Source organism: Oncorhynchus keta, chromosome 2 (genome assembly GCF_023373465.1).
Source record: "Oncorhynchus keta strain PuntledgeMale-10-30-2019 chromosome 2, Oket_V2, whole genome shotgun sequence".
Classification (NCBI taxonomy): Eukaryota; Metazoa; Chordata; class Actinopteri; order Salmoniformes; family Salmonidae; genus Oncorhynchus; species Oncorhynchus keta.
In genome coordinates this window covers 14,495,462-14,521,870 of record NC_068422.1, presented here as the reverse complement: position 1 = coordinate 14,521,870, position 26,409 = coordinate 14,495,462, and the positions used below count along the sequence as shown (strand labels likewise).

At 44.7% G+C, this 26,409-nt stretch overlaps 2 protein-coding genes across 6 annotated transcripts; both read left to right on the top strand.

Annotated features, from left to right (window-relative positions):
* Positions 1–61: 61 nt before the first annotated feature.
* LOC118372312 (aconitate hydratase, mitochondrial-like) lies at positions 62–19,135 on the top strand. The gene is made up of 17 exons (XM_035758154.2): positions 62–229; positions 1,519–1,661; positions 1,909–2,167; positions 2,521–2,613; positions 2,855–3,013; positions 3,126–3,276; positions 3,488–3,592; positions 4,278–4,369; positions 4,456–4,561; positions 4,781–4,938; positions 5,263–5,336; positions 5,568–5,679; positions 9,982–10,263; positions 10,401–10,592; positions 12,513–12,645; positions 16,976–17,097; positions 17,343–19,135. The coding sequence occupies exons 1-17, from the start codon at positions 194–196 to the stop codon at positions 17,472–17,474; spliced, it is 2,349 nt and encodes a 782-aa protein (XP_035614047.1). The 5' UTR covers positions 62–193; the 3' UTR covers positions 17,475–19,135.
* A 1,193-nt stretch (positions 19,136–20,328) lies between these two features.
* Positions 20,329–26,156, top strand: LOC118372318 (cold shock domain-containing protein C2-like). 5 transcript variants are annotated; one of them, XR_008073148.1, is made up of 6 exons: positions 20,329–20,918; positions 22,634–23,059; positions 23,629–23,751; positions 24,238–24,689; positions 24,764–24,835; positions 25,438–26,156. XR_008073148.1 is itself a non-coding variant. In XM_052472637.1 (4 exons), exons 2-4 carry the CDS (start codon positions 22,869–22,871, stop codon positions 24,398–24,400), a joined length of 477 nt encoding a protein of 158 aa, XP_052328597.1. In that variant the 5' UTR covers positions 21,204–21,318; positions 22,634–22,868; the 3' UTR covers positions 24,401–24,448. The 5 variants fall into 5 exon arrangements, 1 of the variants encoding a protein (XP_052328597.1); XR_008073155.1 differs by lacking the exon at positions 24,764–24,835 and having other exon boundaries at positions 24,238–24,615; positions 25,440–26,156; XR_008073149.1 differs by lacking the exon at positions 24,764–24,835 and having other exon boundaries at positions 25,440–26,156.
* Positions 26,157–26,409: the final 253 nt, after the last annotated feature.

The following is a 26,409-nucleotide window of genomic DNA, read 5'->3' as shown; positions in this document are numbered from 1 at the left end:
TCATATCGCATATTAGTTAAGAACAGTATATTCTATATACATCTCTGAATTAAAAATTCGAGTAGGATCTATAACATCTCTATTTCTAAAACAACTTTACACGTCCGTTCTATTTTCCTGCAAAGACACGCGACTTTGACAGCTGCGAAATCTGACGTCACCTCTGATCGACACATCTTTGTCAGTGAACAAAATGGCGACCTACTGTCTTACCGTTGCTCGGTTCCAGGTAAGCGACAGTTTTTCACTAGTTTAATTGAATTTTGCGCCATCGTTGTGTGAGAATTCACTCTTAAATACAAGTGAAAGGACATTGTTTGTGAATCGTATGTATAGATATGATGTTTGTTTGAGAGAGAGAACGATCAAATTCTTGTCGGCCACTGACCCAGGTCATCGTGTCCTGGGTTACCACGAAGCTCGCTAGCTAGCTTCATCAAGGAGCTCAAGTTTGTCAATGACACACAAATATGGCTATTTAAAGACACTTGTATTGTGTACAGTTTGATGAATATGCTCAACTTTAAGATGTTTTCGCTCTCTATGTTATTTCAACCGAGGACACGTTTTATTGATTGCAAGGTTAACGCAAGGTTAGGGTACATAGCAACCACACAGGGCGCTGGCATGCACGACGCAGTCTGGCCAGTGACCAAAACAACACCGCTGGAATAGTGTCCCCCATAGAGGTGTCATTGAAACAGTTTGTCATACGAGTCTTAACTGTTTTTTATATGTTTTTTTATCTCAAAGCCCAAGGGGAGTGATTGGCCTTATGCTAAACTTCGTCGGCTCTTTTTATTTATATTTTGATATGTTATAGATATTTTATAGGTGTTTGCTGTTCCTAATATGGTTTGAGTGACAGCACCTCCTTGTCGACACGGAAAGGCAAAATATAATTTCAATGATGTATGTCTCGGCTGTTTGTAGTCATGGATTTTCATTGAAGGACCCATTTAGGGCTGCTTATTGACTAAACATCTGAATTTGCCACAATTTGAATTTTTTTATAATTTTTCTGCCTGATATTTTATATTTATAATCTGTTTCACCTTGAGTTAGAATCATTCTTTATGTGCTCAACAAGAATCTGTCCATTTTTACTGACATTCGTACTATACTTTTTTCTGTTAATAACTCTGACTTTGCTGATAGCTGCTTTATTGAGGAAAAATGTACTTACTGTGATTGTTTTTGGTTGCCCCACCGAGCTATCATAAGATGAATGCACTAACTGGAAGTTTCTCTGGATAAGTGTGTCTGCCGCCTGCTAAAAGTCTCAAATATATTGGACAGTCCCATTCACATACTGCACTCTGTACACACGCTTGCGCATAACTTCCTGTAATAAACCCACTCTTCATGCTTTATTTATTGTCTTTTTGCTGGTGCAGGTGCTCTTTGTCATCCAGGGTGGGCTACAGTACTGCAACCAAAGACTTATCTAAATCTAGGCCCAAATTATTTTGATGTACATGTTGTTTTTTGTTCATGTTGAATTAACTCTGTTGTCAGCTTGCCCTGGGCCAGGGTGTGCGGCGTCTGCATGTGTCTGCAGCCTTCAATGCCAAGGCCAAAGTTTCAATGAGCCGCTTTGAGCCCAGCAACTACGTCAGCTATGAGAAGCTCAATAAGAACGTCAACATTGTGCGCAAAAGGTCAGTTTACCCCTCCACCGTTTACATTAGCATGTGTCCCTGTTTCATTCCATGCTTATAGTGAGATGGCCAACAGGCCAGGGTGCCAGTCTGTTTCTGACTTAGCCAACTTCATTGTCTTGCCAAGGCAATGATGGGACTGTAACCCAAGTTTTTTTCTGTTCAGTGTCAGCTTTACAATTAAAGCTATTTGTAGCACTTGGCCTTTATATTAACTTAGCACCTTCTCTGCCTTCCTCCCTTCCAGACTCAACCGTCCCCTCACTCTCTCTGAGAAGATCGTCTACGGCCATCTGGATGACCCTGTGGGGCAGGACATCGCCAGGGGGCATACGTACCTACGTCTGCGGCCGGACCGCGTGGCCATGCAGGATGCCACGGCCCAGATGGCCATGCTGCAGTTCATTAGCAGTGGCCTGCCTTGTGTGGCTGTGCCCTCCACTATCCACTGTGATCATCTGATCGAGGCCCAGATCGGAGGAGCCAAGGACCTAGCGAGAGCAAAGGTGAAAGGTCAGGGAAGGCCTGAGCAGGGGATGGATTAAAAAATATATATATTATTTAACTCGGCAAGTCAGTTAAGAACAAATTCTTATTTACAATGACGGCCTACACCGGCCAAACCCGGATGACGCTGGGCCAATGGTGCTCCGCCCGATGGGACTCCCAATTACGTCTGGTTGTGATACAGCCTGGATTTGAACCAGGGTATCTGTGGTGACGCCTCTAGCACTGAGATGCAGTGCCTTAGACCGCGGCTCGGGAGCCCCAGGACAAGGTCGTCAGTCCTGGTGGCTGGATACAGGAATAGGGAATAATGTACCCATAATAATATTTGGCCTTTTCTCTTGGTCCTTAGGACATTAATGCAGAGGTGTATAACTTCCTGGCCAGTGCTGGAGCCAAATATGGAGTGGGATTCTGGAAACCAGGCTCTGGCATCATCCATCAGGTACTGTAACAAGGCTACTCTGAAATGACACTGAAGCCTCATGTTTCCCTGGTGTTAATTGCTGGCAGTGCACTTACTTGATAATAGATAAGCTGTCTTTATAGAATTAAGTTCCAAAAAATGTTGATATGAATTTCATTATTTATTCACATAAGATATTGCACCTTTTTATAATGAAGAGCAGAGCTATCTGTTTACAGTGGTAAGTACCATAACTGACTCTTATATCTCACCCATTCAGATAATCCTGGAGAACTATGCCTACCCAGGGGTGTTGCTGATTGGCACAGACTCTCACACACCCAATGGTGGTGGACTGGGCTCCATCTGCATTGGAGTGGGAGGGGCTGATGCTGTTGATGTCATGGCTGGCATCCCCTGGGAGCTCAAATGTCCAAAGGTAAGTGGGATTCCCAGTTTATATTGAACACATTTATTTTTCCCCAGTCCCAGTAATGTAGTACAGTATGATACTACATAAACCTCACTAAACCATGTTCTCCTCCTGTCAGGTGATTGGGGTGAAACTGACAGGCAAGCTGTCAGGGTGGACGTCCCCCAAGGACGTGATCCTGAAGGTGGCTGGGATTCTGACCGTGAAGGGGGGTACTGGAGCCATTGTGGAGTACCACGGACCTGGGGTGGATTCCATCTCCTGCACAGGTCTACTGCACACTGTATTACTGTCATTATCTAACGAGGATGGTGACTAGCTTACCACCGCTGCTCTTTGGTCTAATGTAGTTCTGTTTTTCTATTTATGGTGTGAGGAGCACAATCATCAATCAACAGTGTTCACTATCAAGCAACATTGTAGGACATTTTGTGTTTGTAGGAATGCCCATAGAAACCCCCAGCATATTGTGTGTTTTAGGAATGGCCACAATCTGCAACATGGGGGCTGAGATTGGAGCCACCACCTCTGTGTTCCCTTACAACCACCGCATGAAGACCTACCTGGAGAAGACTGGCCGCGGAGGTCAGTCCATGTCATCAAACAAGCCTGTCTGTGTGCGCGATGTGCAATGATCTGTCAGGTGATGTGCTGAATATGTTTGTGTGAAGTTCTGGGACTGCATCAAATCAAATTTATTTATATAGCCCTTCGTACATCAGCTGATATCTCAAAGTGCTGTACAGAAACCCAGCCTAAAACCCCAAACGGCAAGCAATGCAGGTGTAGAAGCACGGTGGCTAGGAAAAAGTCCCTAGGAAGGCCAAAACCTAGGAAGAAACCTAGAGAGGAACCAGGCTATGTGGGGTGGCCAGTCCTCTTCTGGCTGTGCCGGGTGGAGATAACAGAACATGGCCAAGATGTTCAAATGCTCATAAATGACCAGCATGGTCTAATAGTGATAAGGCAGAAAAGTTTAAACTGGAGCAGCAGCACGGCCAGGTGGACTGAGGACAGCAAGGAGTCATCATGTCAGGTAGTCCTGGGACATGGTCCTAGGGCTCATGTCCTCCGAGAGAGAGAAAGGAGAGAATTAGAGAACGCACACTTAGATTCACACAGGACACCGAATAGGACAGAAGGCACCCTACATAGTGCACTATAAAGTGAATAGGGTGCCATTTGGGACGCTCCCGGGAAGGTTTGTCATTTCTTTATAAGGGATGCTTGATCCATTTATCCAACCCCGTTGCCCTCCCACCCCTCTCAGACATTGCTGCCCTGGCTGACGATTATGCTGACCTGTTGGTTCCAGACCTGGGCTGTGAATATGACTCGATTGTCGAGATCAACCTGGATGAGGTGAGTCCCCTCCCCTGCTCTTTCTCTCTCACATACACACACATACATCCAACCTGACCCGTGCTATCTTTCTCTGTCCTTCCTAGCTGAAGCCCCATATCAACGGGCCCTTCACCCCCGACCTGGCTCACCCCATGACAGACATTGGGGCCACGGCAGTGAAGAATGGCTGGCCCCTGGAGGTCAAAGTAGGTCAGTGCAGTCTTCAGATATTTTTGACCTCACAGCTGGCCACTGCGTCTCACCACCATGTGTCTTTGTTCAGACCTTAATATTAATTGGCTATAACTGTGATATTACTATATATACTTTATCTGTCTTTAGTCTTATACACAGATGTATAGCTGTTCTATTCAATATGAGAAAGTAGACATGCAGTGGGTGGCTGCTTATTCTGTCCCCTCCCCTCAGGTCTGATTGGCAGCTGCACCAACTCCAGTTATGAGGACATGGGCCGCTCTGCCTCCGTGGCCAAACAGGCCTTGGACAAAGGGCTGAAGTGCAAGGCCGCATTTACCATCACCCCCGGGTCTGAACAGATCCGCGCTACCATCGAGAGAGACGGATATGTGAGTCCCTGGTACCAGTCGATGGGAAGGGGATATGACCAGGGTTCGAACTGCAGGGGTGTCTGGGGTGCTGATCTCTCCACCCAACAAATCAGGGCAACAGGATAAGTTGTAAAATATTGTTGACATCCTCCTAAGTATCAAGAATGTTAACATTGGCCCAGCCCTGCTCTCTATTTTAAGGGCATCGCAAGTAGGGGGTTTGTAATTGGAGCTCTGTATGTTGAGATCCTCAGCAGGAGGATACTGCTGTGTCTTGGGCTCCTCCTGACTGGCCTACTGCTAGCTCCTCCTGACTGAAGATGTATGTATGTTGTTCTGTAGTCCAAGATCCTCGGTGATGTTGGTGGAATGGTCCTGGCCAACGCCTGTGGACCCTGCATTGGACAGTGGGACAGGTAATAGTCAGTTGACTTACTCATTCATGTTCATTCGGTTGACATTCATTTTGAAGTTGAAAGTCTTCTATTAAAAGTGTCTTAAGATATTGCCTGTGTATCAAATGGCACCCTATTCCATATGTAGAGCAGTGCTTTTGACCATGGCCCAAGGGCTCTGGTCAAAAGTAGTGCACTATATATGGAGTAGGGTGCTATTTGGGACCGTGGTAAGTTGTTGTTTCTGTTCAGGCGTGACGTGAAGAAAGGAGAGAAAAACACCATCGTCACGTCTTACAACAGGAACTTCACTGCTAGGAATGATGCCAACCCAGCCACACACGCCTTCGTCGCCTCCCCTGAGGTACTGTTAAGACTGAATATACAAACACCAGGGTTTCCGTTAAGGAAATGTGGCACTGGACATTTGACTGGCAGCATCTTAATTTAACGGACATTTGAGAAATTTACCAGACACGTATACATTGGGAGCGTAACCTGATTAGGGCATCAATTCATGGTGCTCAGAATGACAGAAATCACATTAAGATTAGGGTTATTCCTCTTAACAGAACATCGAACTCAAGGACGGAAGGGTGTGCGTCCTTCTTACCAAATTCCAATGCGCACTTTTCCTCAGCCAAAATGAGTAAAAAAAGACGACTAATGAACTCCAAAATCACTAGCCTATGTGAATCCCCCATAGTAGAAAAGTTTACCTATTCTATTGGTTAGTTATCATTCTGTGTGAGAAAGAAATGGCTTATTCCAAACACTCTGGGACATTTGTGGGATGATACAATGCATTCGGAAAGTATTCAGACCCCTTGAATTTTGTTACAAGAATATAACGAAAGCAAGTTCTCTCTTTGACAGAACGATTCCATATATTTAAAAAAAAAAATACACACATATTTGAAAGTCTTCTATTGGGGGATTGCAATCCTAAAATTGATTAAATAGTTTTTTTCCCAAAAAAATAAATCACATTTACATAAGTATTCAACCCTTTACTCGGTACTTTGTTGAAGTAACTTTGGCAGCTATTACAGCCTCGAGTCTTCTTGGGTATGACGCTACAAGCTTGGCACACCTGTATTTGGGGAGTTTCTCCCATTCTTCTCTGCAGATCCTCTCAAGCTTTCTCAGGTTGGACAGGGAGCGTCGCTGCACAGCTATTTTCAGGTCTCTACAGAGATGTTTGATCCGGTTCAAGTCCCGGCTCTGCCTGGGTCACTCAAGGACATTCAGAGATCTGTCCCGAAGCCACTCCTGTGTTATCTTGGCTGTGTACTTCAAATCAAATGTATTTGTCATATACACATGGTTAGCAGATGTTAATGCGAGTGTAGCGAAATGCTTGTGCTTCTAGTTCCGACAATGCAGTAATAACCAACGAGTAATCTAACCTAACAATTCCAAAACTACTACATTATACACACAAGTGTAAAGGGATAAAGAATATGTACATAAAGATATATGAATGAGTGATGGTACAGAGCGGCATAGGCAAGGTGCAGTAGATGGTATTGAGTACAGCATATACATATGAGATGAGTATGTAAACAAAGTGGCATAGTTTAAAGTGGCTAGTGATACATGTATTACATAAAGATGCAGTAGATGATAGAGTACAGTATATACATATGAAATGAATAATGTAGGGTATGTAAACATTATATTAAGTAGCATTGTTTAAAGTGGCTAGTGATATATTTTACATTTCCCATCAATTCCCATTATTAAAGTGGCTGGAGTTGAGTCAGTGTCAGTGTGTTGGCAGCAGCCACTCAATGTTAGTGGTGGCTGTTTAACAGTCTGATGGCCTTGAGATAGAAGCTGTTTTTCAGTCTCTCGGTCCCAGCTTTGATGCACCTGTACTGACCTCGCCTTCTGGATGATAGCGGGGTGAACAGGCAGTGGCTCGGGTGGTTGTTGTCCTTGATGATCTTTATGGCCTTCCTGTGACATCGGGTGGTGTAGGTGTTCTGGAGGGCAGGTAGTTTGCCCCCGGTGATGCGTTGTGCAGACCTCACTACCCTCTGGAGAGCCTTACGGTTGTGGGCGGAACAGTTGCCGTACCAGGTGGTGATACAGCCCGACAGGATGCTCTCGATTGTGCATCTGTCAAAGTTTGTGAGTGCCTTTGGTGACAAGCCAAATTTCTTCAGCCTCCTGAGGTTGAAGAGGCGCTGCTTGCGCCTTCTTCACGATGCTGTCTGTGTGGGTGGACCAATTCAGTTTGTCTGTGATGTGTACGCCGAGGAACTTAACTTACTACCCTCTCCACTACTGTCCCATCGATGTGGATAGGGGGGGTGTTCCCTCTGCTGTTTCCTGAAGTCCACAATCATCTCCTTAGTTTTGTTGACGTTGAGTGTGAGGTTATTTTCCTGACACCACACTCAGAGGGCCCTCACCTCCTCTCTGTAGGCCATCTCGTCCCCTACTTAGGGACGTTGTCCTGTTGGAAGGTGAACCTTCGCCCCAGTATGAGGTCCTGAGTGCTTTGGAGCAGGTTTTCATCAAGAATCTCTCTGTACTTTGCTTCGTTCATCTTTCACTTGATCCTGACTAGTCTCCCAGTCCCTGCGACTGAAAAACATCCACACAGCATGATGCTGCCAGCACCGTGCTTCACTGCAGGGATGGTGCCAGGTTTCCTCCAGAAGGTTCTCCCATCTCCACAGAGGAATTCTGGAGCTCTGTCAGAGTGACCATTGAGTTCTTGGTCACCTCCCTGACCAAGGCCCTTCTCCCCCGTTTGCTCAGTTTGGCCGGCGGCCAGCTCTAGGAAGAGTGGTTCCAAACTTCTTCCATTTAATAATGATGGAGGCCATTGTGCTCTTGGACCTTCAATGCTGCAAAAATGTTTTGGTGCCCATCCCCAGATCTCTGTCTTGACACAATCCTGTCTCGGGGCTCTACGGACAATTTCTGTAGATCCTTATATAGACCCCTTCCCTTTTTCCAATCAATTGAATTTACCACAAGTGGACTCCAATCAAGGATGATCAATGTAAACAGGATGCACCTGTGCTCAAAAAAGTAACCTATTTTTGCTTTGTCATTATGGGGTATTGTGTGTAGAGTGAGGACTTTTATTTAATCCAACATTTGGAAAAGGGAAGGGGTCTGAAATACTTCCCGACTGCACTGTGTTTTCAAAATACATACGGTCTCCAGCTCATTGCAAAGTGGTGTGAAGCTGAAGCCTGCCTACCTATATGCACTTGAATGGTGAATGGGAAGCATGCTTCAATTACCAGTTGATAAATATAAAAACAGGCGATTTGCAATTAGAATTGTTATGCAATGATCGGGCTTATAAAAGCACAACAGCAGAAAGAAATGAGCTGTTTGATAAGCTGTAGCTGACAGATTTTCCACTCATAGGCTCGATCTTCCTCGACTTATGCGATGTCATCTACAAAATAGCTTCCAACATTCTACTCAGATTGCATCCAGTTTGCTATCACAGTGCCATCCGTTTTGTAACCATTATCACCTTATACCACCCACCACTGCGACCTGTATGCGCTAGGCGGCTGGCCCTCGCTACATATTTGTTGCCAGACCCACTGGCTCCAAGTAATCTATAAGTCTATACTAGGTAAATCTCCGCCTTATCTCAGTTCACTGGTCACGATGACAACACCCACCCATAGAACATGTTCCAGCAGGTATATCTCACTGATCATCCTCAAAGCCAACACCTCATTTGGTCTCCTTTCCTTCCAGTTCTCCGCTGCCAGTGACTGGAACAAATTGCAAAAATCGCTGAAGTTGGAGACTTTCATTTCCCTCAACAACTTTAAACATCAACTATCTGAGCAGCTAACCGATCGCTGCAGCTGTACATAGTCCATCTGTAAATAGCCCACCCAATCTACCTACCTCATCCCCATACTGTTTTTTAAATTTGATTTACTTTTCTGCTCTTTTGCACACCAGTATCTCTACTTGCACATGATCATCTGCTCATTTATCACTCCAGTGTTAATCTGCTAAATTGTAATTATTCGCTCCTATGGCCTATTTATTGCCTACCTCCTCATGCCTTTTGCACACACTGTATATAGACTCTTTTTTTTCTGCTGTGTCATTGACTTGTTTATTGTGTCATTGACTGTACGCTTGTTTATTCCATGTATAAATCTGTGTTGTTGTCTGTCACACTGTTTTGCTTTATCTTGGTCAGGTCGCAGTTGCAAATGAGAACTTGTTCTCAACTAGCCTACCTGGTTAAATAAAGGTGAAATAGCATAAAGATATATTTTTTTGTGCGCGTGTGATAAACACCACCACTAACAAAAATAGACACGAGCCAATGTAATTACACAAAATCATGCAACCTATAGATCGATAAGCATTACATGTTATATGTATTTCCATCAATGAATAGGCTAAAAGGCATTATTTTGTAATGTTTCTTTTTTTTTTCTGGCCGGCGCCAGTTAGGGCCGTTGTCCTGTTGTATTTATCTGTTTTTTTTTTTATTTATTACCGGCTAATAGATACCTTGACACACACACACACACACACACTGCTTCTTTGCTGATTCGCCTTCATACTGTTCTCACTCACTCCCATGATAGATACTGTACACTTGCTCTCACCGGTAAACACTACACACCACCAACTACTTTGTCCTCTCCTCCTCCAGATCGTCACAGCCCTGGCAATAGCAGGAACCCTGGATTTCAACCCCGAGGTTGACTACCTCACTGCCGCCAACGGAGAGAAGTTCAAGCTGGAGCCTCCCAGCGCAGACGAGCTGCCCAAGTTGGACTTTGACCCTGGTCAGGACACCTACCAGCACCCCCCTGCAGAGGGTGGATCCAAGCTGAGGGTGGATGTCAGCCCCACTAGCACCCGGCTGCAGCTGCTGGAGCCCTTTGACAAGTGGGCGGGCGGAGATCTGGAGGACCTACAAGTCCTCATCAAGGTCAGGGGTAAAAGGGGGAAAACTAGGGTCTGTTCAGGAGGGTACAAAGTTGCATATCTTTCTGATTTAAAAATATATTTCTGGTCAAACTTACTCTTTCTTGCATCCCACCATGCTCGCTCTCTCTGTCCATCCAGGTGAAGGGGAAGTGCACCACAGACCACATCAGTGCTGCCGGCCCCTGGCTAAAGTTCCGTGGTCACCTTGACAACATCTCTAACAACATGCTGATCGGAGCAGTCAACATCGAGAACGACGGCATCAACAAGATCAAGAACCAGCTGACTGGAGAGTATGGCGGTGTTCCTGACGTCGCCCGCCATTACAAGGTTAGCTCTCCGGATGATAAACCTTGACCCCTGGCTCAAACAACATCCTCACTTGAGATTAAAAAGTGTACCCTCTGGGGCCTCCCGGGTGGCGCAGTGGTTAAGGGCGCTGTACTGCAGCGCCAGCTGTGCCATCAGAGACTCTGGATTCGCGCCCAGGCTCTGTCGTAACTGTCTGCGACCGGGAGGTCTGTGGGGCGACGCACAATTAACCTAGCGTCGTCCGGGTTAAGGAGGGCTTGGCCGGTAGGGATGTCCTTGTCTCATCGCGCACCAGCGACTCCTGTGGCGGGCCGGGCTCAGTGCGCGCTAACCAAGGTTGCCAGGTGCACAGTGTTTCCTCCGACACGTTGGTGTGGCTGGCTTCCAGGTTGGATGCGCGCTGTGTTAAGAAGCAGTGCGGCTTGGTTGGGTTGTGTATCGGAGGACGCATGACTTTCAACCTTCGAGCCCGTACGGGAGTTGTAACGATGAGACAAGATAGTAGCTACTAAAACAATTGGATACCATGAAAAAGGGGTAAAATTGAAAATAAAATAAAAAAGTGTACCCTCCTGAGTGACGCAGTGGTGTAAGGCACATCGCAGTGCTAGCTGTGCCATTAGAGATCCTGGTTCGAGTCCAAGCTCTGTCACGACCGGGAGACCCATGGCCTAGCGTCGCCCGGGTTAGGGGAGGGTTTGGCTGGCAGGGACATCCTTGTCCCATCGTGCTCTAGCGACTCCTGTGGCGGGCGCATGCACGCTGACACGGTCGACAGGTGTAATGTGTTTCCTCCAGGTTAAGCGGGCATTGTGTCAAAAAGTAGTGCGGATGCATGGAGGATGCATGGCTCTCGACCTTTGTAACTCCCGTACGGACTCGAGAGGCAGGACTGTAACTACCAATTGGATACCACGAAATTAGGGCTAAAATTTGATTTAAATGTCCCTTTTGAAAGTATGCTGTGCGCTTTTTATAGATACAGAATACCCATAAACATTTGGCCACTGTAGGAAATAGCAATGATTATAAATCCATAATAATACATATATTATCACCTAATGTTGTGTTAGATATTTTTATCAACTTAAGTTCTTGTGAACATTACAAGTTTTGAATTTCTATTTATGGCCGGTAGGTCTAATTGACCTGAGCTCATACAACTTGTTTTTGAGTAAAAAAAAGTGTAATTTATGGATTATTTTGACTATAACAAATACTCAGATTAAATATATTGTGCTATTTATCACAGACTGTTTTGTGTCAAAGTTTAACAAGGACTCTCTCCTCACCAGTGTCATGATCAAAGATATGCTCAAGAGCCTCACATACAGTATATCGTTTGGTCATTGTGCTGCCACAGAATGAATTGTGAGCAAGGCCTTAATCTTTATATACCTGAGCTGCGACAAAAGTTCTATATATTATTAAAACTATGTTGCAATTATTTGTGAGAATGCCAACGTGTGGTTCCCGTGGGGGAAAGATTCTATTGGGTAAAGGTTCCCGTGGGGGTTGCCATGGAAGCCAATATATTTAATCTGAGTGTGTGTGTGTGTGTGTGTGTGTGTGTGTGTGTGTGCTCAAACACACATGCATGTGGGGGTCTTGGAGAGGAAGTGTGTCCATCTGATGAATGGGCATGTGCCTGAACTCAATGTTATATACTAAATGTAGTCTCACCCATTGATTTCTTATGACCGGTCATTTTTGACCAGGAACACTACAGGTGTACAAAAGTTAAATAATTGTAAAAACATTTTTTTTAAATGAAAATCCTAAATTTTGTGTGTTCAGATGCCCTGCGTGAACAAAGTCATGTAACCTTATGACAATCAGATTAATTGAACTACATTTTTCAGAGAGAACTTCGGTCCAATTTGACCGGAACACAACAGGAGGGTTAATAGTTTCCCTGATGTGTTTGATCTCTCCCAGGCCAACGGTCTGTCGTGGGTGGTTGTGGGAGATGACAACTATGGTGAGGGATCCAGCAGAGAGCATGCCGCCCTGGAGCCCAGACACCTGGGAGGAAGATGCATTATCGTCAAAAGCTTCGCCAGGATCCACGGTAACATTAAGCACAGGCCAAAAGGGACCGTGTGCACGTCTTTAGAACATTGCAACTACACTGCTAAAAAAAAATAAAGGGAACACTAAAATAACACATCCTAGATCTGAATGAATGAAATATTCTTATTAAATACATTTTTCTTTACATAGTTGAATGTGCTGACAACAAAATCACACACAAATGATCAATGGAAATCAAATTTATCAACCCATGGAGGTCTGGATTTGGAGTCACACTCAAAATTAAAGTGGAAAACCACACTACAGGCTGATCCAACTTTGATGTAATGTCCTTAAAACAAGTCAAAATTAGGCTCAGTAGTGTGTGTGGCCTCCACGTGCCTGTATGACCTCCCTACAACGCCTGGGCATGCTCCTGATGAGGTGGCGGATGGTCTCCTGAGGGATCTCCTCCCAGACCTGGACTAAAGCATCCGCCAACTCCTGGACAGTCTGTGATGCAACGTGGTGTTGGTGGATGGAGCGAGACATGATGTCCCAGATGTGCTCAATTGTATTCAGGTCTGGGGAACGGGCGGGCCAGTCCATAGCATCAATGCCTTCCTCTTGCAGGAACTGCTGACACACTCCAGCCACATGAGGTCTAGCATAGTCTTGCATTAGGAGGAACCCAGGGCCAACCGCACCAGCATATGGTCTCACAAGGGGTCTGAGGATCTCATCTCTGATCTCATGGCAGTCAGGCTACCTCTGGCGAGCACACGGAGGGCTGTGCGGCCCCCCCAAATAAATGCCACCCCACACCATGACTGACCCACCGCCAAACCGGTCATGCTGGAGGATGTTGCAGGCAGCAGAACGTTCTCCACGGCATCTCCAGGCTCTGTCACGTCTGTCACATGCTCAATGTGAACCTGCTTTCATCGGTGAAGAGCACAGGGCGCCAGTGGCGAATTTGCCAATCTCTCTGGCAAATGCCAAACGTCCTGCACGGTGTTGGGCTGTAAGCACAACCCCCACTTGTGGATGTCGGGCCCTCATACCACCCTCATGGAGTCTGTTTCTGACCATTTGAGCAGACACATGCACATTTGTGGCCTGCTGGAGGTCATTTTGCAGGGCTCTGGCAGTGCTCCTCCTTGCACAAAGGCGGAGGTAGCGGTCCTGCTGCTGGGTTGTTGCCCTCCTACGGCCTCCTCCACGTCTCCTGATGTACTGGCCTGTCTCCTGGTAGCGCCTCCATGCTCTGGACACTACGCTGACAGAAACAGCAAACCTTCTTGCCACAGCTCGCATTGATGTGCCATCCTGGATGAGCTGTACTAACTGAGCCACTTGTGTGGGTTGTAGACTCCGTCTCATGCTACCACTAGAGTGAAAGCACCGCCAGCATTCAAAAGTGACCAAAACATCAGCCAGGAAGCATAGGAACTGAGAAGTGGTCTGTGGTCCCCACCTGCAGAACCACTCCTTTATTGGGGGTGTCTTGCTAAATGCCTATAATTTCCACCTGTTGTCTATTCCATTTGCACAACAGCATGTGAAATTTATTGTCAATCAGTGTTGCTTCCTAAGTGGACAGTTTGATTTCACAGAAGTGGGATTGACTTGGAGTTACATTGTGTTGTTTAAGTGTTCCCTTTATTTTTTTGAGCAGTGTACATTGCTTCCTTCCCAACATCCACTCAAATACAGGGATGCAAAGTCATTTGCTTTTTGGCGATATTCACCGGTTTGATCTCAAAATAGACCATCCAAGTGAATCATGTACATCCGAAGGGCAGGGGGCGTGTCTCGTATCGAAATCATTGACTGAGTCTCTGGGCTCGGCACAGAAAGTTAGACGTATGGAACATTAATTGTTCCGTTTATCATAACATGCTACTTTCTGAAGTAATGCCTGTTTATTTGCACCTACAGTACCAGTCAAAAGTTTGGACACCTACTCATTCAAGGATTTTTCTTTGTTTACTATTTTTTACATTGTATAATAAGAGTGAAGACATCAAAACTGAAATAACGTGGAAGATTGTAGTAACCAAAAAAGTGTTAAACAAATCAAAATATGAGTTTCTTCAAAGTAGCACCCTTTGCCTTGATGACAGCTTTGCACACACTCTGCATTCTCTCAACCAGCTTCATGAGGAATGCTTTTCCAACTCTCTTGAAGGAGTTCCCACATATGCTGAGCACTTTTTGCCTGCTTTTCCTTCACTCTGCGGTCCAATTCATCCCAAACCTTCTCAATTGGGTTGAGGTCGGGAGATTGGAGTCCAGGTCATCTGATGCAGTGCCATCACACTCCTTGGTCAAATAGCCCGTACACAGGTGTTTTGGGACATTGTCCTGTTGAAAAACAAATGATAGTCGCTACAGAATGCTGTGGTAGCCATGCTGGTTAAATGTGCCTTGAATTCTAAATTAAAGACAGTGTCACCAGTAAAGCACCATCACACCACCTCCTCCATGCTTCACAGTGGGAATCACACATGCAGAGATCATCTGTTCACCTACTCACAAAGACACGGCGGTTGTAACCAAAAATCTCAAATTTGGACTCACCAGACCAAAGGACAGCTTTCCACTTGTCTAATGTGTTTCTTGGCCCAAGCAAGTCTCTTCTTATTGGTGTCCTAGTAGTGGTTTCTTTGCAGCAATTCAATGAAAGCAGTCTCCTCTGAACAGTGGATGTGTCTGTTACTTGAACTCTGATGCATTTATTTGGGTTGCAATTTCTGAGACTGGTAACTCTGGGTCTTCCTTTCCTGTGGTGGTCCTCATGATAGCCAGTTTCCTCAGAGCTTGATGGTTTTTGTGACTGCACTTGAAGAAACGTTCAAAGTTCTTTGACATTTTCCAGATTGACTGACCTTCATGTCTTAAAGTAGTGATGGACTGTCATTTCTCTTTGCTTATTTGAGCTGTTCTTGCCATAATATGGACTTGGTCTTTTACCAAATAGGGCTATCTTCTGTATACCACCCTTTACCTTGTCACAACACAACTGATTGGCTCAAACCATCAAGAAGGAAAGAAATTCCACAAATTCACTTTTAACAAGGCACACCTGTAAATTGAAATGCATTCTGGTTGAGCGACTGCCTGGCGTGTGCAAAGCTGTCATCAAGTCAAAGGGTGGCTAATTTGAAGAATATGAAATATATTTTGATTTGTTTAACACTGTTTTGGTTACTATGTGATTCCATATGTGATATTTCATAGTTGTGATGTATTCACTATTATTCTATAATGTATACAATAGCAAAAATAAAGAAACCCTTGAATGAGTCTGTGTGTCCAAACTTGACTGGTACCGTATGATGTGTAAGCAGTTGGCATGCCTAAAAAGTCATTTCTAAAGGCTTTTCCAGAACCTTCTCAATTAAACGTTGCCTACCTGGCAGAATGATATCATTATGAATCTGGTGGGCTTTTGTTTTGTGTAGACTCCCATCCCCAGACCTCAATGTCTCCCTTTGTGGTTTAAACATTGTTGTGGACTTAGAACATCCAATTTAGTTGTTCTACCTTTCTTTTGAAAACCTGAAGGAGAAAAAACTAATTTGGCAACAAAGATTTTATAGTTCCCTATGTCTTCCTGTCGGTGGAGACATTATAATTTAATATCATGATAAACCTTAAGTGCCTAGGCCTCCTGAGTGGGCACAGTGGTCGAAGGCACTATCACAGTGCTAGCTGTGCCACTAGAGATCCTGGATCGAGTCGAGGCTCTGTTGCAGCCGGCCGCGACCGGGAGATCCATGGTGCGACTCTCAATTGGCCCAGAGTTGTTCAGGTTAGGGGAGGGTTTGGCAGGCAGGGATGTCCTTGTCCCATCGTGCACTAGCGACTCCTGTGGCGTGCCGGGCGCAGTGCACACTGACATGGTCGCCAGGTGTACGTACGGTGTGGCTGGCTTCTGGATTAAGCGGGCATTGTGTCAAAAAGCTGTGCGGCTGGCTTGCGGGTTAAGCGGGCATTGTGTCAAAACGTAGTAGGACACACGGCTCTCGACCTTCGACTCTGCCGAGTCCGTACGGGAGTTGCAGCGATGGGACAAGACTGTAACTACCAATTGGGGAGCAAAAGGGGGTAATGTACAAATATATATATTTTTTTAATAAACAACCTTAAGCGCTGACCCCCCATGACACAATTTTTCTGTCTTGTGAGTTGGGAAGTTAGGAGTATTCAGATTAACAAATGCATAATACACACACTTAATTATTCTCTGAACTGGCAAATGGATTTTCTTGCACTTCACAATGAATTTGTGTTTCTGTACTGGGGAAAAAGTTACATTTTGGGGGGGATCCTCACCAGTTTGCTTTCCTGACGCTAACCTTTTTTCTTTCTTCTATCTGCAGAGACTAATCTGAAGAAACAGGGTATGCTGCCCCTGACCTTCCAGATCCCTGCTGACTACGACAAGATCCGACCAGACGACAAGATCTCCATCAAAGGACTCGCAAACTTCACCCCAGGAAAAGTGAGTGGTGTAAATGCCAATTTGTAGGCTTTAGTTTGTAAGTCGCTCTGGATAAGAGCGTCTGCTAAATGACTTAAATGTAATGTAATGTAGTTTCAGCCCATCATGATTACATCTGATTTAACTAATCATGGTCTAAATTAGACAAGAACTGAACCAGCCAGCTCCAGTGTTTAGGCTTGAAGTTTGTTTCCAGATAAGGTTCACCATGTATGTCTGTCTAACTTTGTTGCTGCCCCCTCCAGCCCCTGTCTGCAGTAGTGAAGCACAGTGACGGCAGCAAAGATGACTTCCAGCTGAACCACACCTTCAACGAGACACAGATCGAGTGGTTCCAGGCCGGCTCCGCTCTCAACAGGATGAAGGAACTCCAGTAACTGGAGAGGGAGATCTACGGATACAGGGGGAGGCGTGGAGAAGATGGGGGACACTGGTTAGGCAGAGATGGGAGCAGGTTCAGTGTTTAAAGACACGGGATGTGTTTCAATCTTGAACGGCTTCCTTTCCTCCTCTCCTTATGTTCGTTACGCTGATCTGAATGACTGCTCCATTTAACCAATCAGTGATAAGTAGGGAAAGGAGGAGAGGAAACTATTTAAAGAGTATTGAGACATGGCCATGGTAAAGAATAAAAGCCACACCCCCTCAGATTATATGAAGCTTCCGGTCCAGTCCAATCATCAACCACTGCATGTGTCATCCGCTGCCCACACCGTAGAGAGTCCAACAACTTCTCATATGTAAGAGACATGTTTAACCTCGCAGTACAGACGACAGGAGTGCGTAGACACAGACCAGTACTACTGTACAGTTTAAGGTAGTGTGAATTGCTGTAGTAGACTCAGATACTGTTTACAAAGGAAGGCTTACCGCTTTTGAGACACACACCAACACGTTCTTCTTTGAGTGGAACGGTAACCTAACACACTGCCAACTGCAGCTCCTCCAGTTATCACAGCTGTTCAAACAGTCCATCCAAACTGTAGTTCACCTGGTCTCTGAGTCTAACGCTGTATCTGTCACAGGCTGCATGAGATATCTGCTTTAGTGATTGTGTGATGGAGTGTTTGCTTTGTCCTTTCAGCTCCATCCACACCCTGTAAGCTGCTGTTAATTTTCTTGTAGTCTCAAAGACTAGAATACACAGAGCAAACGGACATCTGTGTATGTATGTGTTGTTTATATATTAATTAGTGTGTATGCGTTAACTCTTCGTAACAACAGCCAATCTCCATAACACCCCTGTGCTTTTGGATCTTACTGAATATTACCACACTGGTCAAAGCTTCCAATATTTTAGAGTGATTACTTACCTATTGTTCCTCTAAAAGCTTGGATGTGCATTAGTGGTGTTTTGCTCGTTTTGTATTTCGGTCTCCTCTGGAGAAACGTGTTATTTGGATTACCAGACTCTTTCGTGCTGTCCTGTGTATTTTTGAGTGCCTTTTTTTGGGGGGGGGGTGTTATGTTAGGGTGCAGAGTTTGTCCTGGTCAGGGAAAATCTCCTGGCCCTTATGCGTTTTCCATTGTGTCTATCACAGAAGTGAACCCCTGTGTCAAAGCTAGATACTGCTGGACCAGTAGTTTCCAACTAGGGGTACTCCAGGCAGAGAGAGATTCAGTTGATGGTACAGTAACCAAAAAAGGTTAGAAACCACTGCACAACTCTCATTGCTTGGCAGTGAATGGGAACTCTCTCAAACACACTAGCTAACTCTGCTTAGAAACATTTCAACAATTAATTACAATTATGAATTTCTGTAAAGTTATTAACCACATTGAAACATTGACTCCAACAGCATTAAAATTGTGACCAAGGGCAGCAACTTTCTGAGTCTGTTTTGGTGTGTTCTGCTTTGTAATAATCTCCATTGTATACCATCACCACTCCCCTCCTGTCTACAGTATTGAATGTGTCTGGATCATGTATATTTAAATATTTTTGGTTTTCCTGTTTTTTTTTCTCTGATGTTGAATAAATTAGTGTTATTCAGTCACGGTGGGTTGTAAAATAAACTGACATTTCAATGAATATAGACCACTGCTTCTGTGGGTTAAGTTGTGTTGTCTGGAGTTTTCCTTTGTTCATTTGTGTGTGGGGTTGAGCGAGAACCCAGCAAACCAACATTCGTTCTGCAAAAGTTCCCTGAACATTCGTTAGGTTGCGGCAAATGTTTTCATAACACCAAAACTGCCCAGTCGTGCTGATGATTATAGAATGTTTGTATAAACTTTTGCCTGATGTTGCAAGAACATACTGAGTATACAATTACATGATAATGCCTGAGAAGCTGGTGTTTGGAGGATATTGGCACAGGTAATTAGGCCTAAGTCGAGGCAACATTCTTATCCCTTGCTTGCTAGCTAGGCAACTACGGCTAACTTAGTCACATCAAAAAGTTCAGCCAGAATAACAGCAAAGTAACTGCGTTTGCAATTGTTTAAGCTCTTTTCTAGTGACATTTATCTGGATACATCCATAACAATGCGCTAAAAAGGTGCGATTTCGCCTGGCATAGAGAATGTGCTCTCGTCAAAACGCTGTTGTTCAGAGATGCTAGCCAACAACACAGCTACAGTAGCACAATCACTTCAAATTGAAGCTGGAAAGACTGCAAATAAGCTGTGTTTCATTTGACCTTTTTGTTGTTGTATATGTCCATATGTTTGTATGATTAAATGCTGGTCAAATGTCCTATGAATAAAATTAAAATGCAGTGTCTATATCAGCCTGTAGTTGGCCTAGAATACTAGTCTGGGTAACACCTGCCTCTCTATGTCCTTGACCCAATGTTCCCACAACCAAATGAAACATTCTGGGAACCTTTTAAGAACTGACTAAATGTGTTCTGGGAACGTTCTTGTAACACCAGGTGAAGGTTTTTTGCACCCTAAAATATACATTGCATAATCATCGGCACAATGGGAGGGTTTATTTTTATTTGGGGAACATATATTTGGTGATGTCTCCACAATGTTCCCACCAGACTGTTCCCACAACCTAATGAAACATTCTGGGAACCTTAGGAACATTTGCCACAACCCAATGAAACATTTAAAGAACATAAAATATGTGTTCTGGGAACACAAAAACAAAATCGAAACTGTAGAAATGATAATGGACCTACATTCACAGTTTCTTTTGGACTGTCTCCAGCTCGCTAATAATCACCATAACAAAAGCTAGACAGTCAGGGAGAATCGAACATTTAAAAACCGATGGATAGAGGGCAGTTTTCTTTTGCCGATTTTGATGGCGAGGAAATAGAACACATTGTCAGAGCGGCCCTCCTTCCGGGCCTCGTTGAAGACCGAATGCAACATTAATTTGACTCTCTGCTCTAGAAGTCCTTATGGTCTCTTAGACCTATCATGCTATATTTTTTCACTCATAGTGACTATATCAGAATCTTATCTGACTGCTCTCATACAGTTTGCTGTTTTTTTTTTCAACAATATTTATTTGATCAGAGCTCACTTAACGATGTTCACAATTGTTAGCCCACTTCTATGATTAGGGCTACTAGGAATTTATATCCGCCTGGCCTATTACAATATACAAAACATAAACGCACCTGCAGTCTTCATTGTGTCGGAACAGGAACCCCTGTACCCTTCTCTTTCTGCTCCCTTTTCATTTTGCTCCCTAATCATCCAGACAGACCAGCTTGTGCCGCGCAGCCAGCCAGCCACAAGCAATAGGTATTCTCTCCACATGTCTGTGCAGGTTTATTTTTTATTTAATTATATAATTATCGTTATATAACAGTTAAGAGTCAAGACATCTGCACGTTTGACCGAAAACAGCTTGACATTTTACGGTAAGAGCTCGATAAATCAATAGCCTTTAGTTTGATAGTGCGCTTTAGGCTATATCTTTTCTTAAAGGTCCTATTTATATACAATTTACCACCCGGGTTAAATATTTATAATCTATGTAAACTGTTATCTTGATGAATCTTTTATGATGAGTAGACTAGCCTTTACATTTTTTTTTAAAAATTTTTTATGCCGCTTCTACCTTATTTTGAGTGATCAATGTATTATCCTGTTGTCTCAGCTGGTATGCTACACATGAGAATGTTCTGGAATCAAGATGCCAGTGGGATTAATTTTGGGAGCGAGTGAGAATCGAGACAACATTATATTTGAAACCGCTATTTGACAAATGAAAAAGGATTAGACAAATTAAAGGCGTCCAGAAAGGAAAAGAGCAGCGTCGTGAGTGTCACTGTGTGTGTGTGTAGTGTACTGAATATTTACGTGTCTCCCATGCTGATGATGCTAATGACAAGCAGCCACAGTGCCCTTCTGATTTTGGGAGGCGCAAGGCTAGTTGGGACAGCCTTTCTGTCGAGTTGAAGCCATTCTGGTCCGCCCTGGGGTTTCCAGTGCTCCAAAACGACCCAAATAATCAGTGTACTGCCTATAATCCCATTATCTCTTTGATAGGTTTACAGTCACTCTCACTACTTTTACAAGCGGGAATATATTAAATGTTCCTCATGAGACACATACGATTAGATCAACTTTATTGTTATATGAAGGTAGTTGTTATTAATATATCATGATGTGTCATTTAGTAGCTAATAATTCAAGTCAATAATAGTTTTCAAACTGTCTTTTTTCTGTGCCAAATTGTGACAGATATGTGTACACCTTCAATTCAACATTGCACCAGCCTATGTGATGTTGTCATCAGAATAAAACCTGCCATCTTTCTTTGACACATGGATGGGGGACATTTGATTAATCCATTTCCCTTAAATTAGTTTTGGGATAAAACAGAACGCCTCCTCTTACCAATAAACAATAAAGGATGCCCATTCCTCGTTATTGGATCATTATTGATCTCTACCACACTAAACCCTCCTCCCTAAACCCTGGTATCCACCCTGTCTCCACCCTGACCCTCCAGTCAATAATGGGGCAGACTCTGCACCACCATGCAGGCAGCCATATTTAGATGGTGCCACTTGTCACATAGAAAGATGGAGAAGCCCTAGGGATGTGGTCTGCTACACATTTCACTCATCTTTTACATAGAGAGCACTGACAGACATCAGCAGGCAGACTCTAAGAGGGGAGGGCTATGGTAATAAGTCTCAAAATGACACAACAATGCTCCCAATGGCTAAATAATTTGATATTGTCTAGGGATTCTTCAGTCAAAGAATCTGCTGGTTGCGCTGCCTCAGTCTGTTCAAAGGGTTTGACGTCTGAATACAAAATACAGTATAAGAGCAGTAACGTAATGCTATCCAGCTCTATGTGAATAGGGGGGTTGGTATTATAATAATGTATTCAAGATTGGAGCTAAGGCTCTACTCGGCGAGGCTGGGTTATATAGACAGATATTTTGAAAACATTGAGGTCAGTGTTGGTGCTTCAAACCAAATCACTGTGTTATTGTTATTTCACTGAGTGTGTTGTTGTGTTGTCGTCCCTCCTTGTTTTGCAGTCTTTGAGGATTTATTAATATATTTATCTCTCTATTTCTTACACTTTTTTTCTTTCTCTCTTCCTCTCTTTCCAGGAAACCTCCAAGCTCCTCCATTGTCCTGCTTTCCAGACGCATCCTAACAGTAATACCACCACATCCACTACCACCACCTCCACCACCACCGACACATCACCACCACCACCACTGACACACCAACATCACCCTTATCATGCTGGCAGTCTAGGCCTGTCTCCCAAGCTGTGTCCCACTCGAGACTGAGGCAGCTTCTCCCACGGAGCTCCACACCCCCAGGGGGACCACCACAGAGATGGCTGATTCCGACCCCTCGTCCCCCTCCGATCCACCACAGCCTCTGAGCTCCCCCCGTACTCCCCTCTCACTGTCCTTCCCCTTCCTCAGGCAGGGAAGTCGAGTGTGGGAAAGGGAGAGGAAACCCCCCTTGATGCCAGGCGAGCTACCCAGCCCCCTGCCCACCAAACGCACCCGCACATACTCAGCGTGAGTAGTAATAATCTGTGGTGGTATAAGTAGTAGTGTATGTGATATTGTGTGTGTGCATGACCTTGAGGGTGACCTGGTCACTATTGGGGATTAAGGAGCCATTTTGGATGCAAGCCCTGAGAATATTCTGCAGGGGTTAATGTTAGGGAGGCCTGAGAATAGTCAGCAGGGGTTAATGTTAGGGAGGCCTGAGAATAGCCTGCAGGGGTTAATGTTAGGGAGGCCTGAGAATAGTCAGCTGGGGTTAATGTTAGTGAGGCCTGAGAATAGCCTGTAGGGGTTAATGTTAGGGAGGCCTGAGAATAGTCAGCTGGGGTTAATGTTAGGGAGGCCTGAGAATAGCCTGCAGGAGTTAATGTTAGGGAGGCCTGAGAATATTCTGCAGGGGTTAATGTTAGGGAGGCCTGAGAATAGTCAGCTGGGGATAATGTTAGGGAGGCCTGAGAATAGTCAGCTGGGGATAATGTTAGGGAGGCCTGAGAACAGTCTGCGGGGGATAATGTTGGCGAGGTCTGAGAATATTCTGCAAGGGTTAATGTGTGTTGTTTTTCTGCTGTGTGTCTCAGGACGGTGCGGGCCAGATCAGGCCCAGTGTATAAGGGCGTGTGCAGGACCTTCTACAGATGCCAGGGTCATGGTTTTATAAAGCCCTCCAACGGTGGAGAGGATATCTTTGTACACATCTCTGAGTGAGTGGTTCTGAAGCATTAAGATTATAATTATATGATAAAGCAATAAGGTATATTGTGATTATAATATATGATATTATGTACAGCGCATAGCGGTATAACACTTGTCAGTCCTAAAGTGTTTTGGTGTAGATTATAATTGTCAGTCCTAAAGTGTTTTGGTGTAGATTATAATTGTCAGTCCTAAAGTGTTTTGGTGTAGATTATAATTGTCAGTCCTAAAGTGTTTTGGTGTAGATTATAATTGTCAGTCCTAAAGTGTTTTGGTGTAGATTATAATTGTCAGTCCTAAAGTGTTTTGGTGTAGATTATAATTGTCAGTCCTAAAGTGTTTTGGTGTAGATTATAATTGTCAGTCCTAAAGTGTTTTGGTGTAGATTACAATTGTCAGTCCTAAAGTGTTTTGCTGTAGATTATAATTGAACCGAGAATGTCCGAGACCTAGAGAGGTTTGCAGTCTCTCATAAAAATGATCTCCCTCGTTAGTATCGATGGAGAATATGTTCCGATGGAAGGCGACGAGGTCACGTACAAAGTCTGTTCCATCCCCCCCAAGAACCAGAAGATGCAGGCGGTGGAGGTGATCATCACCCACCTGGCCCCAGGAACCAAGCATGAGACCTGGTCTGGACAGATCATCAGCTCCTAGACCTCCACCTGCACCTTCAGAGAGTGGAGGGTGGGGTTGGGGAGGGAAGAGGGAGAAGTGGAGGGTGGGGTTGGGGAGGGAAGAGGGAGAAGTGGAGTCCATGGTAGGGAGAGAAGGCAAGGAAGGAAGGAGCCTAGAGAGGTAAAGGGGAGGGAAGAGGGAGAAGTGGAGTCCATGGTAGGGAGAGAAGGCAGGGAAGGAAGGAGCCTAGAGAGGTAAAGGGGAGAGAAGAGGGAGAAGTGGAGTCCAGGGTAGGGAGAGAAGGCAAGGAAGGAAGGAGCCTAGAGAGGTAAAGGGGAGGGAAGAGGGAGAAGTGGAGTCCATGGTAGGGAGAGAAGGCAAGGAAGGAAGGAGCCTAGAGAGGTAAATGGGAGGGAAGAGGGAGAAGTGGAGTCCAGGGTAGGGAGAGAAGGCAAGGAAGGAAGGAGCCTAGAGGTAAAGGGGAGGGAAGAGGGAGAAGTGGAGTCCAGGGTAGGGAGAGAAGGCAAGGAAGGAAGGAGCCTAGAGAGGTAAAGGGGAGGGAAGAGGGAGAAGTGGAGTCCAGGGTAGGGAGAGAAGGCAAGGAAGGAAGGAGCCTGGAGAGGTAAAGGGGAGGGAAGAGGGAGAAGTTGAGTCCAGGGTAGGGAGAGAAGGCAGGGAAGGAAGGAAGGAGCCTAGAGAGGTAAAGGGGAGGGAAGAGGGAGAAGTGGAGTCCAGGGTAGGGAGAGAAGGCAAGGAAGAAAGGAGCCTAGAGAGGTAAAGGGGAGGGAAGAGGGAGAAGTGGAGTCCATGGTAGGGAGAGAAGGCAGGGAAGGAAGGAGCCTAGAGAGGTAAAGGGGAGGGAAGAGGGAGAAGTGGAGTCCAGGGTAGGGAGAGAAGGCAAGGAAGGAAGGAGCCTGGAGAGGTAAAGGGGAGGGAAGAGGGAGAAGTTGAGTCCAGGGTAGGGAGAGAAGGCAGGGAAGGAAGGAAGGAGCCTAGAGAGGTAAAGGGGAGGGAAGAGGGAGAAGTGGAGTCCAGGGTAGGGAGAGAAGGCAGGGAAGGAAGGAAGGAGCCTAGAGAGGTAAAGGGGAGGGAAGAGGGAGAAGTGGAGTCCAGGGTAGGGAGAGAAGGCAAGGAAGGAAGGAGCCTGGAGAGGTAAAGGGGAGGGAAGAGGGAGAAGTGGAGTCCAGGGTAGGGAGAGAAGGCAGGGAAGGAAGGAGCCTAGAGAGGTAAACGGGCAAGGGGAGCAGAGGAAGGAGTGAATAAGTAAAGGGGTTGGAATGTGGTATAAGGCTTAAGATGGTTTTACGTAGGTTTCAGTTGGAATGTGAATGAGGAAAAGTAAAAGATTTAATTTTAAGAAAAAATATCAAGGTTAACTTTGATTTAAGATTAAAGGTTGATGGTTTATTTAAGATAATTTAAAATAGCAGGAGTCGAGTAAGTTTAATAAATCACTGTTGTAGGGAAAACGTGAAACAGAGCATCAAACCTTCCTAAATTGTATTGTTTTTATTCATACTTTTGATTGATTGACTTATTTATTTTCCATTTGTTATGACAGGTGAGGTAGATGTTGTTGATCAGATTATTTAGAAATGTGTGTTTTGTGCCAATATATACCTGGTCTAACCCATTACACAATTCACTCTGATGATATTGCCCTGGTAACACCTACTCCCTCAGTCTAATGTTGACCAATGACCATTTATCATCTTTGTAACAGAGTTACTAATGATTACTATATGTGGTTCAAACCCCATTTTTTTATCATTAAAACCAATGCTATCCAGATTAACAGACACGTCTTTTTTTATTTTTTATGGACATACACTGTTGTCAATAGTCTCATACTTTCATCATGCAGTGTCCTTGTTTTAGCCTTTTGTAAACATAATTAGGGTTCTATGCATGTTTAATTACATGTTTGATTGCGACAAAAAATATATAGTAGCTAGTGTACTACATAACGCTCTTCTTCTGATGGGAAACTGAAGTTTCACTGTGTTCAAGAGCACTTTTTCTGTTGAATCACTGGGACTAGCGGCTTG